This window comes from Pogona vitticeps, chromosome 1, assembly GCF_051106095.1.
Source record: "Pogona vitticeps strain Pit_001003342236 chromosome 1, PviZW2.1, whole genome shotgun sequence".
NCBI classification, from domain to species: Eukaryota; Metazoa; Chordata; class Lepidosauria; order Squamata; family Agamidae; genus Pogona; species Pogona vitticeps.
In genome coordinates, this window is record NC_135783.1 from 196,342,340 (window position 1) to 196,357,441 (window position 15,102).

Here is a 15,102-nt window from a genome sequence, read left to right on the forward strand (position 1 = left end):
TTTAAATGATAGGGCTTTATTATAAGGCTTTCTATTTCCCCACCCATCCCCAACAGACTGTATACAGATGTCAAACCATTAATTGAGGTTGCCAGCCTGATCCATAGCTTTGTTGTTGTCTGAGCTGCCACTTCATAAGAACACCCCACGATCCAAACCCTAATTGGAGGTGCAGACTTGGATCTTCTGGGTGGGCTGCCACTTTCAAAACTTCAAATACTCGAATCAACAGGCCAGCAAGCACTCTCAGAAACAAAGGAGCTGTATCAGTGTCTCGTTAAAAGAGGGCAAAGCCCAACTATGGTCCTCCTACCTTTCTTAGTTTTGATGAAAGCCAGCTGGATGGCATTAAGAGCATGTGGAATCTCTCCGTCTGTGCTCTGAATCTGTGGGAGAAGCAAAATCAAAGCATTTTAACGTTAAGCCTAATAGACAGTATGGCTCACTGGTTAATTTATGTGCAGGCCCTGCAAAACGGGTTATTTAGTTGGTTACCAATTCCAATGCAATGAAATTTTGTAAGCAATTTCTTGCGGTTTTCCGTTTGTACCTTCCTTCCAGGTTTCTGGAACCAACAAGTAAATACTGTAATTAAGATGGTACACTGAGGACACTATAAAGGTGAAAAGTCTGTAATGCCCTATCAATATGTCAAGATACTGGGGGTTTGGTGGTGTTTTTTTTTGTTGTTGTTGCTTTAAAAGAATGTTGCTTGGTGATTCTCCACACACAAACACAATAAAAACAATTTTTAAAATTTTTGCTACTCTCCTGCAAGATCCTTTTTATACCTTTAAACAAAATTAAACAATATATAAATCTACATGGGGGAGGAGTATAACACCCCCTGCAAAATTAAAAGACCCTTCCTCAATGGCTGATCAGTTGACAAAAGTTTTTCCGAACAAAAACAAAAAGAAAGCAACACACACAAGTCTGTACTACCAAGCAACTGTAGGTAAATAATTTTTTAAAAATTCTTCCAACTACAAATTCTCAGAGTGAGTTATTGAGACTTTAAGTGCCAGTGAATGAAAATGAGGTAGACTCTGGAGAACTTGTAGTTACTGTATTCTCCTCGGTGGATTTCTGTACTTCTACTGCACAGAAAAAGGGAATTTTACCAGAAATTCAAAACTCTGCAGCAGTAAGACCAACTAGTTAACTGGTATGTCATCTCAAGATTCATGTTGAAACAATAAAAAGCCAGCTAAAGAGTAAAAAGGAAAAAAAAAGGCAGCTTCTGGAAAGCACTCCATAGATCACACTTACATTGTGATTTTATTCACTAGCCTACTGGCGAAATGACAAGTGGGCCCTTAAATTGAGCTAGGGGCCAAACCTTAACAACAGCCACACACAACCTTAAAACAGAAAACCAACAGCATTTTACACCCACCTGCCCACCCAAATGCTATTAGCAGCATGATCCTTCCACTGCAGAAACCCATCTGTAACATGATCCAGTTTAAAGTTCTGTTCCAGGGACTTCTTATATATTTCTCCCTCTCTCAGCTTCATTGCTGTAGGTTTTGTTTTTAAATAAAAGAGCAACAGTGAACGCAGAAAAGTATTACGTGAAACTCTAAAGCTAGCCCCACTGCCTTAGGATTTTTTGATGGCATATTGTTCCATCTGTGTGGTGTTATGTGTTTTTACCATATAATATACTGAACATGGAGTGTTCATCTGTGGCAGGCTTATCACTCAGCGGCTGAAATCCTGTTGCTTAGCGTACTAAGTTACAACTATATCAGGCCTATTGAATCACTGGAGATTTGCTGAGTCAACTCTTCTATAAGTTCCATTGTTTCGAATGGCCCAACTCCAGTTGCGAACCAGTTTGGCACAGTAAGCCGGAACTAGGGTAGGCCTATTTGAGTCAATGGAACGTCTGGAGGAGTTGACTCACCAAATCCCCACTGGTACAACAGGCCGAATCTAGTTACAACTTATTAAGGTGAAGCAACAGGATTTGGGGCAACAGCTATAGGACACCACCAAAAATGTAAGAAGCTTTCATATCACTTGACATTCTTTCAAGCACAATGCATTTCAACCAGGAGCCTATTACACAGTTCATGGTTTGCATGACTCACTCTGTGAGACTCTGCAGCAACATGGACTGGCCTGCTTATGGGGGTGGGGGAAGCTGTAATACAAAATAGCTCTTTTGTCTGCACAGCAAGAAAATGAATTTAAATTAATTGCTAAATAAGCAGTTCTTGTGCAACTTTCTCCCCAAAGTCAAGCTACACAGGAAAGCTTTTGTGTTTGAACTGGGAAGAGTTTCACATTTCCTTGTTCTGCTCAAGAAGAGCCCTTATTTGATAGATGCACCCCAGACTATTAATTTTTTTCTGGAAAACAACAACAACACACAAAACCTAAATGTACAAACCAGAGCAAATGAAAAATCTAGTTTAAAATATTTATTTTCAGGCATCTTAGTCTGTTTCAGCAAGAAAATAAACAAACAAAACCTCCCAACAAATTCTGTGACACCCTGAAGGCTTACACGTAAATTACGGCATGGATATTGTGTCGACAAAAGGTTATGTCATGGTCCATTGTGGATGTCCTCCAGCAACAAGTGACCGGAATGAATGAAATGTTGTAAAGCCATCCCCCCCCCCCGAACTTTAGCAACTTTCCAGAAAAATACCATAGCCAAAGGTATCAGAAGCTGCCTAGAGGTCTGGGGAAATTAATAGTTATTCTATGCCGCCACCATCAAGATCTTAAGATGAACAAGATTATTATTTATGATAATAGGTATTCTATCTAAAATACCTGCTTATTCTGCTTTTAGATTTTTCAAGCTGCTAATATAAAGATCCAGATGAGGGATGCAAATTATATTTGCTAATTCTGTGCTCTTGTTGATTTACACCGTCCCTTGTCCATAATTTGGAGAAAAATTTTGCAGTTCTCATATGATGACATAAGAAGCATGGCTTTATATGCAAAGTCAAGCTCTAGGAGCTGTCTTTAAACTAACCAACCGATCTATGGCACAAATAGAGCCACTGAGGGCATCAGAGTGATTTTTTAACATCGCATGTGTAATCAAAAGAAACATCAGTGAAAATGTGATGAACTCCTATCATTTGCAGACAGGATAGTATGTAGACTGTTTTTTATAGCAAAGGTAGTTATATGATTGCTGGACAACACCGATTATTTAACTGGACCAAATCTAACAGTGTACTTTTGCTGGACTTTACAACATCCAGCAAAAATGGCAACCCCCTCTCCTTCTTGCACTCCCATGTGCACCCCAAAAAAATGGCTCCAGAGAACTGAGAAAACTGCAGAAGCAAATGGTTTGTTATCATAGAAGGCGGCAAGTGGGACAGGGAGGGAAAGAAAACCCCAAATCTGCTGACACAGGATACTGAAGCACACTATTGGGTGTTGGCCCAACTCTGCAGCCTTTCTCACCAATTGCATATCATTCTCTTCCATCTCCTCCTACTTCCCCAAATCATCTTGTTTTTTGAGGGCAGAGGGGAGGGGTCTTGCCCTCCTTTTTTCCTTTTGCTTTTAACATGGCATTTTCTTTCTGGCAGATTTAATACCTCAATACTGTAGTTTAGAATTCTAGTAATGTTTACATGGTTTTGCTTAAATTTTCTTTTTAAGAGCTATTTGTGTCTGTTTTAACTTGCTAATTTGTACAGAGCTTTTAGTACTGTATAAAATAGCAGAAATGTAATTAAAAGAAACTCTAAAGAATAAACAAAGTAAAACTTATTGTATTGCTTTCTAGGTGTCTGGCTCTACAACTTTGGTATTTACCATTACAAACATTTAGAAGCATCTCTTGGTTGTTAAAAACCACTCTGAAATTTAATGGCACAGAAAGCTATACATAGCTGCTACTTAATTACAGAGAAGATTATACTCACATTGTAAGCAAGCTATGAAGACAAAACTTACCATGGTTCTGTTTCATCTCCAGGTAGTAATTAAATAAGAAAACTGAAACACTGGGCATCTTTAATTATGTGGAGAGCAGAAGCCAACAAATTTCAGAGTCTGGTTTTATCACTTTTCATCTGAACAAGTTTAATGACAATGACTCCTAATGTGGCAAAGGGCTTTTCATTTTTTCCTGAAGTGAAGACATCCTCACCAATCTCAGGCCCAAATTTGAAACAGTAGTTTCAAAAGATTGCTCACTGACGGTTACATTGACGATGACTGATGAACATTGGTGTTTTTTTTTTCAAAATGTGACAAGCATTTCTAAAAACTCCATTACATTTTATGGGAAATTATCATTCTTATATATAACTATGACGCCTTAGATAAAGCAGAGCCTTTGACTCAGCTGCTGAATGGTGAGAACACAATGTATTCTCAAAGGCTTTCACGGCTGAGATCCAATGGCTGTCTTAGGTTTTTCGGGCTGTCTGGCCATGTTCTTGAGGTTTTTCTTCCTAACGTTTCGCCAGTCTCTGAAGATGCTGGCCACAGAGACTGGCAAAAACGTTAGGAAGAAAAACCTCAAGAACACGGCCAAACAGCCCGAAAAACCTACAACAACCAGTTGATGAGACAGGCCTATCCCACTGATCTGTTCTATTTGGGGCTGCCAAATGCCTTCTGGCCGAAGGTGGCTTCTGCTGGCGCAGCCGGACCCTCTTGGCTGCTGTAGGAAGAAGAGAAGAGGGCTGTAAGGTGGAGCCTTCTTTCAGGTCCATTCTGGCACAGAAGGCAGTGTCCATGTTGTATTTGGCCTGCGAGCCAAAGAAGTCATCCGCTATATGTGGAAAGGGAAAATGGTGACAATCTTCCACTGCAACAAGGAACCTGGGTTTATCATGGCTTCTTCTGATTTCATAGAGCCCCATAACTGCAACCACTCAAACTCAGCTGCAGCTCCTTTTCAGCCCCTGCCCATGAACACAGAGGGGTCAGGAAGGCACAGCAGTGAGGTGACAGGGAAGATCCCTGACTCCTTCTAAAGATCAGCAACAGCGTGAGAGGACTTTCCTTGGTGTCAACAACAAATGGCAAATTCAGAGCCTACGTGCACGGTTTGTCCCCAATATAGGCATTTGTAAGGCATCATGTTGAACGTGTGTGAGGAGTGGTACGGTCATTTTTATGCACATTCAAAAATAATGTGTGAAAAATGATTCACTTTTTCACATATGCCAGTAAAAAAAATTGAGAGGAAGAACAAGGATGAAGGCCAAAGAATGACTTATGGAGAGGAGAGGGAGAGGCAAAAACTTTGTCAAAACAAATGGCTTTCTTTCCTTTCAGCTTCGTAATGTATAATAAAGGACTGGTATTAAGTGCTGGATATTTCTGGCAACTTGATTAAGTAACCAGCCACCAAAGTACAGTACAGGCAGCGCTCCCCCACCCCCACCCCCAATTCCTCAGAGCAGCTGGCCTCCATATTTCACAACTATTCAACTTTCAGATGTTTCCTCAACTCTTAAGATGTTCTTCAGTGATAAAATAGCTTCTGTTTCTTTTTTTTCCTCACACAACAAACCCCAACTTTATGCTAGTTTATTAAATTAGAAACATCCACTATCAAAAGACTTCCCCTCAGGAAACAGGCATATTTTTCAGACTATCAAGCTGAGGCACTATGCCCCCCCACCCCCCATTATCACAAATTTAAAAAGAACAGATTAAATACAATTGAAATAAAACTGTTTGAGCTTTGTCCAAAGAAAGAAAACAGGGATATTTTGGTACACATTTTGTCATAATAGCTGTTTTCAAGAGGGAAGGCGACTGGGCACGGTATGTTTCTGCAGTTACTCCCTCACATACAGTGGACCCTTGACTTACAGACGGCTTGACTTACAGACTTTTTGAGTTACAGACTTCTCTGGCCGCAAAATTTAGGTTTGACTTGCAGACTGAGATTTGACTTACAGACCAGAAAAAAACCAAAATGGAACAAAAACGGCCTGTTACGGGATTAATCGGTTTTCAATGCACTGTAGGTCAATGGAGACTTGACTTACAGACTTTTTGACTTGAGAACCGCCTTCCAATACGGATTAAGTTCTCAAGTCAAGACCCCACTGTACTAGTCCGAATCCTACTGGTGTTCACATAAGGCTTGCATAACATGCAGTGATTCATTGCAGCTAACTGAAGAGGTGTGCATCTCGGTCACATACCTGGGTCATGCGCTTGACTGAGCAACTGAGATTCACTCCGGCACCCCATCTATTAGCTGCAGCAAGCTACCCAGATGTTACATGACCACCAAGAGGCCATTAAACATAATGCTCCTACTAACAGAAAAGCTGAAAGTCCACCTAGAGGTGGGGGGGGGCAACTTCAGAGGTGAGCCTCTCTCCAAGCCTGAGCTGTTTCTTGGGCCTCAGACATTGGCACAGGCCCCAACAGGCACAAGCTCGTCTTCTGGGTTTCCAAACAGAGGTGAAAAATACAGCTGCAAAATTTGTGAAATCTGTGGCTGGCTCCTGGAGCCTTTCTTCAATGCCCTGGAGAGGGAGCAAACATCAGGCTGGTGGCTTCCTACTCAGCCACTTCTGCTACTTTACAAGCCCAAGCTCCATAGCGAATGCAGCTGGAAAGGCCCCCATTCAAGCACAGCTGAAGAGCCCTTCCCACGATGCCAGGGCCCAACACATCTGAGCCCTCGTGCCAAATGGGCTGCAAAGGATGAGCTCTCATGTATGTTTTATCTAGACTGAATAAGTTATTTTCAGCCAAAATGTAACACTTAGGGCCAACTGATCTGGGAAGGTGGCTGCCACATCAAAATCCTCCTACAGTGACTTTATTATAACATTATAGGTGAAAACAAAGTAAAAATAAAAGGCAAAAACAAAACAAAACAAAAAAACAAAAACATGGTGGCACCTTAAAGACTAATTTTTGTATTTTTTTAATGTGAGCTTTCGTGGACAAGTCTGCTTCATCATAGCACTTCGGCATGGTGTTAAGCCAGAACATCTGAAGGATAATGCGCCAGGGAGAAAAATCCTACTTTGGGGAAGAATAATCTAGTTTCCCAGATATTTATGTATTTCATTTCAAAAATGTATATCCTATTTTTCAACAAAAGGTCTCCAAGGTACCATATGCACAAAATTAAAGGTCAACAAGAATAAAATACAAAAGAAACTCAAATTTAAATGAGTGATAGAACTAGACACATGGGCATACAGTGGTGCCTCGCAAGACAATTTTAATTCATTCCGCAGAAATTGTTGTCTTGTGAAAACATCCTCTTGCGAAATGCGATTCCCCATTCCAATGGGGGAAAAATCACTGTCTTGCAAAAATTGTCCATAGAAAACATTGCCTTGGAAAACACAGTTTCCCATACGAATGCACTGAAATCTACCATATTGGGGAAAAGCATTCCCCTCACTTGCACTGCCTTTTGAAATGCAATTGGTGTCAGATGGCCTTCCCCCTCTTTTTCTCTCCAGCAGCAAAGAGAGTGTAAGGAGTCAAAGCAGCCCCCTGGCTCCTGATACTAATGACGACTCCTTCTGCCCTGATCCTTTACCACTGGGGAGAAAAAGAGGGAGAATGCAATATAAGACATCACCAGGACTTGCTACCTTTGCAATAGGTCCTGATGAGAAAAAAAAAGATAAAAAGGATTCTCGAAACACAAGGGAAATTACAAATGCAATCCCCCATTAACACAAATTTCCCACATTTGGGGAAATCATAAGGATCAGCACACCAAAAGTGCAATTGATGAGCTTTACCCTGGAAAAACCACTTTCATAACCATGGTATTTCCCCTGCAAGGTATGAGTTAGATGGCCCTTGCACCTCATACCCCCTTCTGTCCCCTGACCCCCCCAAGGCATGGTGACCCCCTGGCTACACCTCCCACTCAGTACAGGGCTGCACAGCCCTAGACCTGCCAGAGGCTAAGAGAGCTCCTCAGTATTTTGGGGTGCCCCACGGGACCCCCATCAGGGGCTAGGTGTTCTTCCAACAATCCTCTAGTGCAGTAGTTCTTAACCTTTTTGAAAGAAACGCCCCCTTGAGCCATTGAGGAAGTTATAATCGCCCCCCTCGCCGCGGTGATGATATCTTATTTATTTATTTATTTATTTATTTATTTATTTATTTATTTATTTAAGACACTTAAATCCAATGATCCCTGAAAACAAAATTAAATTCCAAGAAAATGAAATGCCCCCCAAAAAGTAATATTTAATTATTTAGTTGCAAGTGAATTTTAAGATGCAAAAAGAAATATAAAAAGGGTATAAAAACAAATTCAGGAACTAAGAATTTCAAGACAAAAACTCTGAAACTAAATTAAGATTGGAGGCAAATATATATTCATGCACAATGTAAAAAGGCTGCAGCCATCTTCACAGGTTTGGCTTGCTCCAGTGCCCCCCTACCGCCCCCTTCTGCTCCAGCGCCCCCACGCCGCCCCTTTTCATTCTAGCGCCCCCCTGAAAAATGAAATCGCCCCCTGGGGGGCATTATCGCCCACGTTAAGAACCACTGCTCTAGTGCATAGGTAATACCTTATGCTAATACAAGGGGGTAGACGGTGCAAAGGCCACTCCAACTCATACCTTGCAGGGGAAATACCCTGGTCATGAAAGTGGTTTTTCCAGGGTGAGGCTCATCCATTGCACTTTGGGTGTGCTGATCCCTGTGATTTCCCCAAATGTGGGGAACTCAACTGCATAATTTGTGTTAGTGGGGAATTGCATTTGTGATTTCCACGGTGTTTTTAGAATCTCTTTATCCTTTGGTTCCTGGCTATTTTCACCATCCTGTATCATTTAAATTTTTAGCCACAGCCCCATTGGTGATGCTTTGCAAGATAGTTCCCCCCCCATTGGAACGCATTAATTACATAAGACCTACTTTTTTTATCCAAAAAAGTGGGGGAGAAAGTGCCTGCTGTTGGCTTTCCAGGATCTGCCTCCTAGAAAGCCAACAGCATACACTTTCTCCCTCACTTTTTTGGGATTAAAAAATAGGTCTTATGTAATTAATGTGTTCCAATGGGGGGGGGGGGGGAAACCATCTTGGAAGCATCGGTCTAAATCTTCCATAGAAAACATAATCTTGCGAAGTGCCACCACAATTGCAAAAAACCATCGTCTTGCGAGGCACCACTGTATTACCAACACTGCAAAATGTCACTTTCATTAGGTTAACACAAACCTTATTGTATATTATATCTGCCTTTCACAGGCATGGATACAGTAATTCCCCATAAGTCATCTGGATACATTTAGCTTTCTTACACATGCTTCTATTAACAAGTTTTCAAGCTTTGTGGAAACAATACAGTTACTAAAGCAGAATGGCTGAATCATAAACCCCACGAAACCACCAGTTCTGGACTAATCAATATATGTAATAGATAGACGTGTGGAAAACTCAGTTTCTAATTTAGTCCTGTTTCTCTGAACCCACAGCGATTCCAGACTCGTCCTTTATTTGCATTATTTTGCAAGACTTTGTGGGTTTTTAATGCTTATATGGAAATGTACACACTGTCTATCTGCACTTCCCGTAATGTGTACATTTGATTACACACTTCTAGCATGCATATTTTTGTATTCATTTTCTTGACTGACTGAAATGCACCTATGCCTATTTTTCAACTGTGAAAATTTTAGCCATCAACATTTAAAAAAAACATGTGCAATTTCATGTGTACTTCATTTCTTTGAAAGCTACCACAAGGTATACAAATCTATGAATTTCTGAGGTCAAGTGCCTTTTGTCTTTCAATATATCTCAAGAGATAGGAAAAAGGTAATTTCATTGAGAATCTGAACTTCCCTGCCTTCTAAATAGCAGAGGCATCCCATTGCATGTCATGGCATAGATCTGCACCAAGTATCGGTGCCCACTATCCTCACGGTTGAAACCATACCTCTTCAAACAATATGAAGATTGGGAAACGTGTTTGAAGGACAGCAACAAAAAAACGAACTAAAGGCTCTTAAGGACAACTCAACTTCCAAGATGTCTACCCATCCAGGAAGTTAGTTTGCAAGGGTGGCATCGTGGAAAACATACGAGTCATACAATCAAACTATACAAGCAAGAGATGCACATTTCTCATTAACATTAAAACAAAAACACGAAGACTCAAACCCAAATCACAGCTGTGTTCACGCGAGGCAACATAACCAGTAAAACAGATATTGGATATGAAGTACATCTTACAAGCCCTTTGCTAGGTCTGGGTTTTCAGAAACATTGCCTTGATTCTTGCTTCCAGTGGCTATCCTTGAGCTGCTGCTTCTCCCTATCTTTGCTTTGCTTTTCTTGCAGGGAGGGGGGAAGCGCTAATCATCTTCCAGCACTTGTCCTTGTTTGGACCACAGGATCTGTGCCCTGCCTGCATTTGTACTCTGCTAACATGCAGCCCGTGCCCACTCCACTCCACCCCACTCTACTCCACCCAGCCAGCCGGCCATCTCCTTGGCCAATGTCAACATGGAATGCAGGCTCAGTGAGCATCTGATTGGGCCAAGAGCAAAGAGACCAGGGCTCCTGAGGAAACTTTGCCCTGACTCATGCTCCCATGCTGGCTATCTTGACAGCAACAGACTTCCTCAAGGAGCACAAACCTCAAAGGCTCCAGGATAGTACGGGAAAACACATATTCACGTATTTGCCACACTATGTCTTATGAAAACATTCCACAGAAAAGCTGCGGAAGAGAAACAGAAAACATGGCGAATCCTGGTCACCTCAAATACCCTGTGATTGTTTTATGTGTTCCTGCATGTGAAGATTTTTTTTTACTTCTCTAGGAAAAAGCTAGATTTCTCACTCCCATATATTAAAACCCAGAAGACCAGAATGTAGATGTTCTTTTCCAAGACTTCATCGTCGTTTCAGCACACAAGCTGTTCTTTGCTCACTCAGACTTCTGCCTGAAGCTTCCTGCATATATTCAATGCCTTGGTCGGAGCCCTTCTGAATGACAGGCATGGATAATCGATGGCCAATCAGGTATTTTAAACCACAACTCCAACTCCCATTATCCCTTACCACAGACCATGCTGGCTAGAGCTTCTGATACGAGAAGGCCAAAGCAACGGGAGAACCACACTTTCCTCAGTCTTGCCATATGTGCTGTCATGAATTGTGTGGAAGACAGGCAAGGTATAAATATACTGTATCCGCTTTCTCCCAAACTGGTGCCATAAGAAATTCTTGAGTAGAGGCAGATGTGTTAAGACTATAATGTCCACACTGGCAAGGGGTGTGATGGGAGTTATAGTGTAACATTTGGAGGCGACCAGGTTGGAGAAGGCTGCAATGAGACTTCGAGACCCAGAAATTATCTAGAACCTCCTAGGCAGAATTCTGGAAATGGGAGAAAAGAAACCAGAAAGAAAAGCAATGTCTTTCTACAACTTTATAGTGCTTTCCCCCACATCTATTAGTTTGGAAGAAGACAGTAATGCCCCCTCAGTTCCACTGATTCAAGGGAATTGCCCCAGTGGTCTATGGATAGGGTAGTTCAGAGAGAGATTCCCCTATAGAGTCTAATGGATACCTAGAGTACCCTCCCCACAAAAAAAAAAAAAAAAAACAGCTCAAAGGAGAAAGAGAGAGAGAGACTAAGTTATCGCAAAAGACAGTTAAGTTTTGGTTGTGGTGCGGCACAACTATAAAGGCAGGCATTGAAAATATATGTGTACTGTATTTATCCTGAATGCCTGGACTTGGATGCATGAAGGCAACCGTGTTAAGTCACCTCCAGAGCCATGACTGGAAGCCATTTTGGGCCACGCGGATTAAAAACATAACTCTGAGATGCACTATGATATGAGCAACTGCCTTAACAATGAAGGGATCTGTTGCTCCATGCAACCCACAACTGCAGAGGCAGGGGAACTTTGGGGCATCATAATTTGGGACACCGTCTTCTTCTATAAAGAAGCTTCTTTTTTTCACAACTTGAGTTACTCCTGTGTATCTACATGCATTTTGTCATGCAATTCCCATCAGCCTTACCCAGCATGGCCATTATGGGACTAGGGGAGCTTTAGTTCAGAACACCTAGAGAGTACTGCCTTATCCAAGAGCAACTACTACTCAGAAAGGTTTCAGCCGCACATTTTTCCTATCCTTTGCCATCCAAACTCATCTAACCTACAGACATCAGAAACTGAACCAAGGATTTCATGCAAACAAAAGCAAAGGATGGGAAGATTATTTTGTGGCTGAAGCTCCCAAAATCTCCTGGTCAACATGGCTGCAACATGCTGGGAGTTTCAGTCTAAGCTAATAACTTTTCCATGCTTTATTCAAAACACATGTGCATGCCTTTCCCCAATGTAAAGCTTCAAGTCCCGGGACAGTAGCTGAACAGGGAAAGCAAGGCAGCTAATGAAAAGTTGAGTAAATGGAGGAATATACACTTTTGGTACTTCATTCTCAACAGGTGACACACATTTCTGGGCTAGATTTCATGCAAAGAGATGCCACTGATGTATATACTTCTCATTGCTCCGTTTTTAAGGAATACAGGGTATGGTACCCTTTTTTTAAAAAAAGCTTCGTTTTGCAGCTCGAGCTATTTTTAACCTCTATTCGCCAATTCAAAACGCAACAGGCTAACCCACTGGTTAAGAAAGTCTTTAATTCAAACCACAAAAAAGGTGCAGCAAGCAAAAGATGTGGTTAGAAATAAGCCCTTTAAGAACATCAGGCATAACACCAGGCACTCTCTCTTAATTCATGGGTGTGGACTGTATGGTTCTTCAGCTGTTGCTGGACTGCAACTCACATCACCCCCAGTCAGCATGACCAATGGCAAGAATATGATGGGAACTCTAGTCTAGCAACATCTGGAGGGTCACCTCCTCCTCTGTCCTTTAAGACTCCTGCCTTAAGGGATCAACAGCAGGCTTCCAGGGACAAGTTTCCTTCACAGCAGCCCCTCCCACTTCCTCTTGATCACAGGTTTCAGGCTTTGACTTAAATCCCTAGTTAGATCAACAGTACAGTCAGCCAAGGTAAACAATAGTTCCTTCTAAACCACTGGATTTAAAATCATCACTAAGGACAGCCTGTTTACACTGCCTCTCAATGACTTTCAGGCATGAAGTCGTGCCTCTTCAGAATTACTTTCGGCCACATTTCAAATCTATTATCTTAACCGGCTGTTTCCAACATTTGCATAGAAAGCTCAAGGAGACATGCGCACCCTTCCTTCTCCACTTACCTCTTCCATCTCAAAGGAGTCCTTCTGCTGCAACATGAGGCTGGCAATGGATCGGTTTGCTACTGGAACAAAGGGCTCCTTGTCCACTGTAGAAGGAGGAGATGGCAACTCAGGGTCACCTTCACGTTCACAGCTGGTAGACTCTGGCACTCGGCTTTCAAGGCTAGAAGAGGTGACAGTGGCAGCTTTTTCATGAAGGCTATCTGCATGACCAAGGGAGGGACCATCCTGGTCCTTTTCTTGAGACCCAAAGCTGCCTGGTGCTTCCTGTTCAACAGCAGTGCCATCCGAAAGTTCCAAGCCAACACCAAACTGATTGCTAGGCACCTCCTCTTTCACTGTAGCCAGCAGGGAGGCTTTGAAGTGCTTGGGAGTTTTGGGTTCATTTTTAACCTCAGCTTCCTCATTCCCATCCTCAGTTTTTGCCCTCTCAGATGGTGAGAGTGTTGTAGGGCTACCACCTTCTCCTGCCTGTGGATTCCCACAAAGATTGAGTTTAGATAAGGTCTTCATGAGACGATTCGCTGTGTTGCTTCGCGTCAAGGGAGGCGGGCTGGAGGCCTCTTTGCTGGAAGCTGTTGAATTCATGCTCCCAATTTTCTGCAACGGAGTGCCAGAAACTTGGGAATACAAGGAAGAGAATGCATTGGCCACAGTCGTGAGCACTTCAATTTGACGAAAGCGACCTGGCAAAAGGACAAACCAGAGATGGCAAAGAGAACAATGGGCACTATTGTGAAATTCAATAATGAAGCTACAAATAACTTGGAACTTACAGTAGGTAAAAACAGAAAACAGAATGGCAGGACAATAATACATTAGAGCCAAGGTTATGCCAGAGTTTTGACCCTCAGACATCCTTATTATATCCACATTTTTGTTTCTAAAATGTGGCTGATAAAATAAATCTTGATGTTAAAGGACAGTTTTTTGCTTTCTCTGAGAGGTCAGACAGGATTAGGAAAAATGTTCGTTTTTTTAGAATATTACCTCCACTATTATATTGAAAGTTGTTGTTGTTGCTACTATTAGTCACAGGGGCAATCTTGAAAACATGACTTCAGCTCACCTGAGGGACACTATATCTTTGCACATATTTGGTAAGGAACTTTTTTTTTTCTTCCGAGAGAGGGGAGAGAAGTGGGATCTCATCCATAGCTTTTGCACACAACCCTCCCATCCCCTTACACTCTTCTCTTGTCTTGTCTTTTCAAACCAGCTCCATACCTCCTTTTCTGAATTATCTCCTCAACTCCATCTCCAAGTACAGTATCATTATCACCATCACTGTTTGCTCTGTTTTCAACATGGCCTCAGGCTTCTAGACCAGCCCTCTCTAACATGGATCCCTCCAGATTTTTTCACCTACAACTCCCATAAGCCACACCAATGATGGACAATGGACAGGGGTGATGAAACTCAGACTGGAAAGCCTGGTCCATAGCAGTGGTTGCCAATCTCAGGTCCTTCAGGTATTTTGAACCTCATTTCCCAGAACCCTTGATCAATGGTCATAACAGATGGGGTTAATGGGAGCTGAAGTCCAAAACATCCGGAAATCTTGAGTTTGAGAAGCACTGGTTTAGAGTATCTATCGTTTTCTTAAGGAAGTGTTATCTAGACCAGTGGCTCTCAACCTTGGGTCCCCAAATGTTCTTGGACTACAGCTGCCAGAAATCCTGTCCAGCACAGCTAGTAGTGAAGGTTTCTGGGAGTTTCGGTCCAACATCTAGCAAACCAAGGTTGGGAACCACTGATCTAGACTCCTTCATAACCTTGAAAAGCCTACTTCACTAACAGCAAAGAGAGAAAAAGTTGGCAATAGATGGTGTAGGGAAAGTGATTGGTCAATAGCTCCTTTTCCTCAGAAAGTCCAGAACTGAAGAGACTTCCCAACA

At 42.1% G+C, this 15,102-nt stretch overlaps 1 protein-coding gene, 1 non-coding gene and 1 pseudogene across 5 annotated transcripts in view; 1 reads left to right on the forward strand and 2 right to left on the reverse strand.

The window, feature by feature from the left end:
* Positions 1–15,102, reverse strand: part of ITPRID2 (ITPR interacting domain containing 2) — an 80,068-nt gene that overhangs the window by 34,669 nt on the left and 30,297 nt on the right. For all 4 annotated transcript variants that reach the window (XM_020808256.3, XM_072980985.2, XM_072980977.2 and 1 more), the window contains 2 exons: positions 13,205–13,890; positions 314–386 (listed from right to left, as the gene is read on the reverse strand). In XM_020808256.3, coding sequence (XP_020663915.3) covers positions 314–386; positions 13,205–13,890 — 759 coding nt within the window. The remainder of the gene's footprint in view (positions 1–313; positions 387–13,204; positions 13,891–15,102) is intronic.
* LOC140703581 (U1 spliceosomal RNA) lies at positions 7,634–7,784 on the reverse strand (annotated as a pseudogene).
* On the forward strand, positions 8,560–8,721 carry LOC140703315 (U1 spliceosomal RNA). Its single transcript, XR_012082754.2, has one exon. It is a non-coding gene; the product is annotated as a U1 spliceosomal RNA (small nuclear RNA).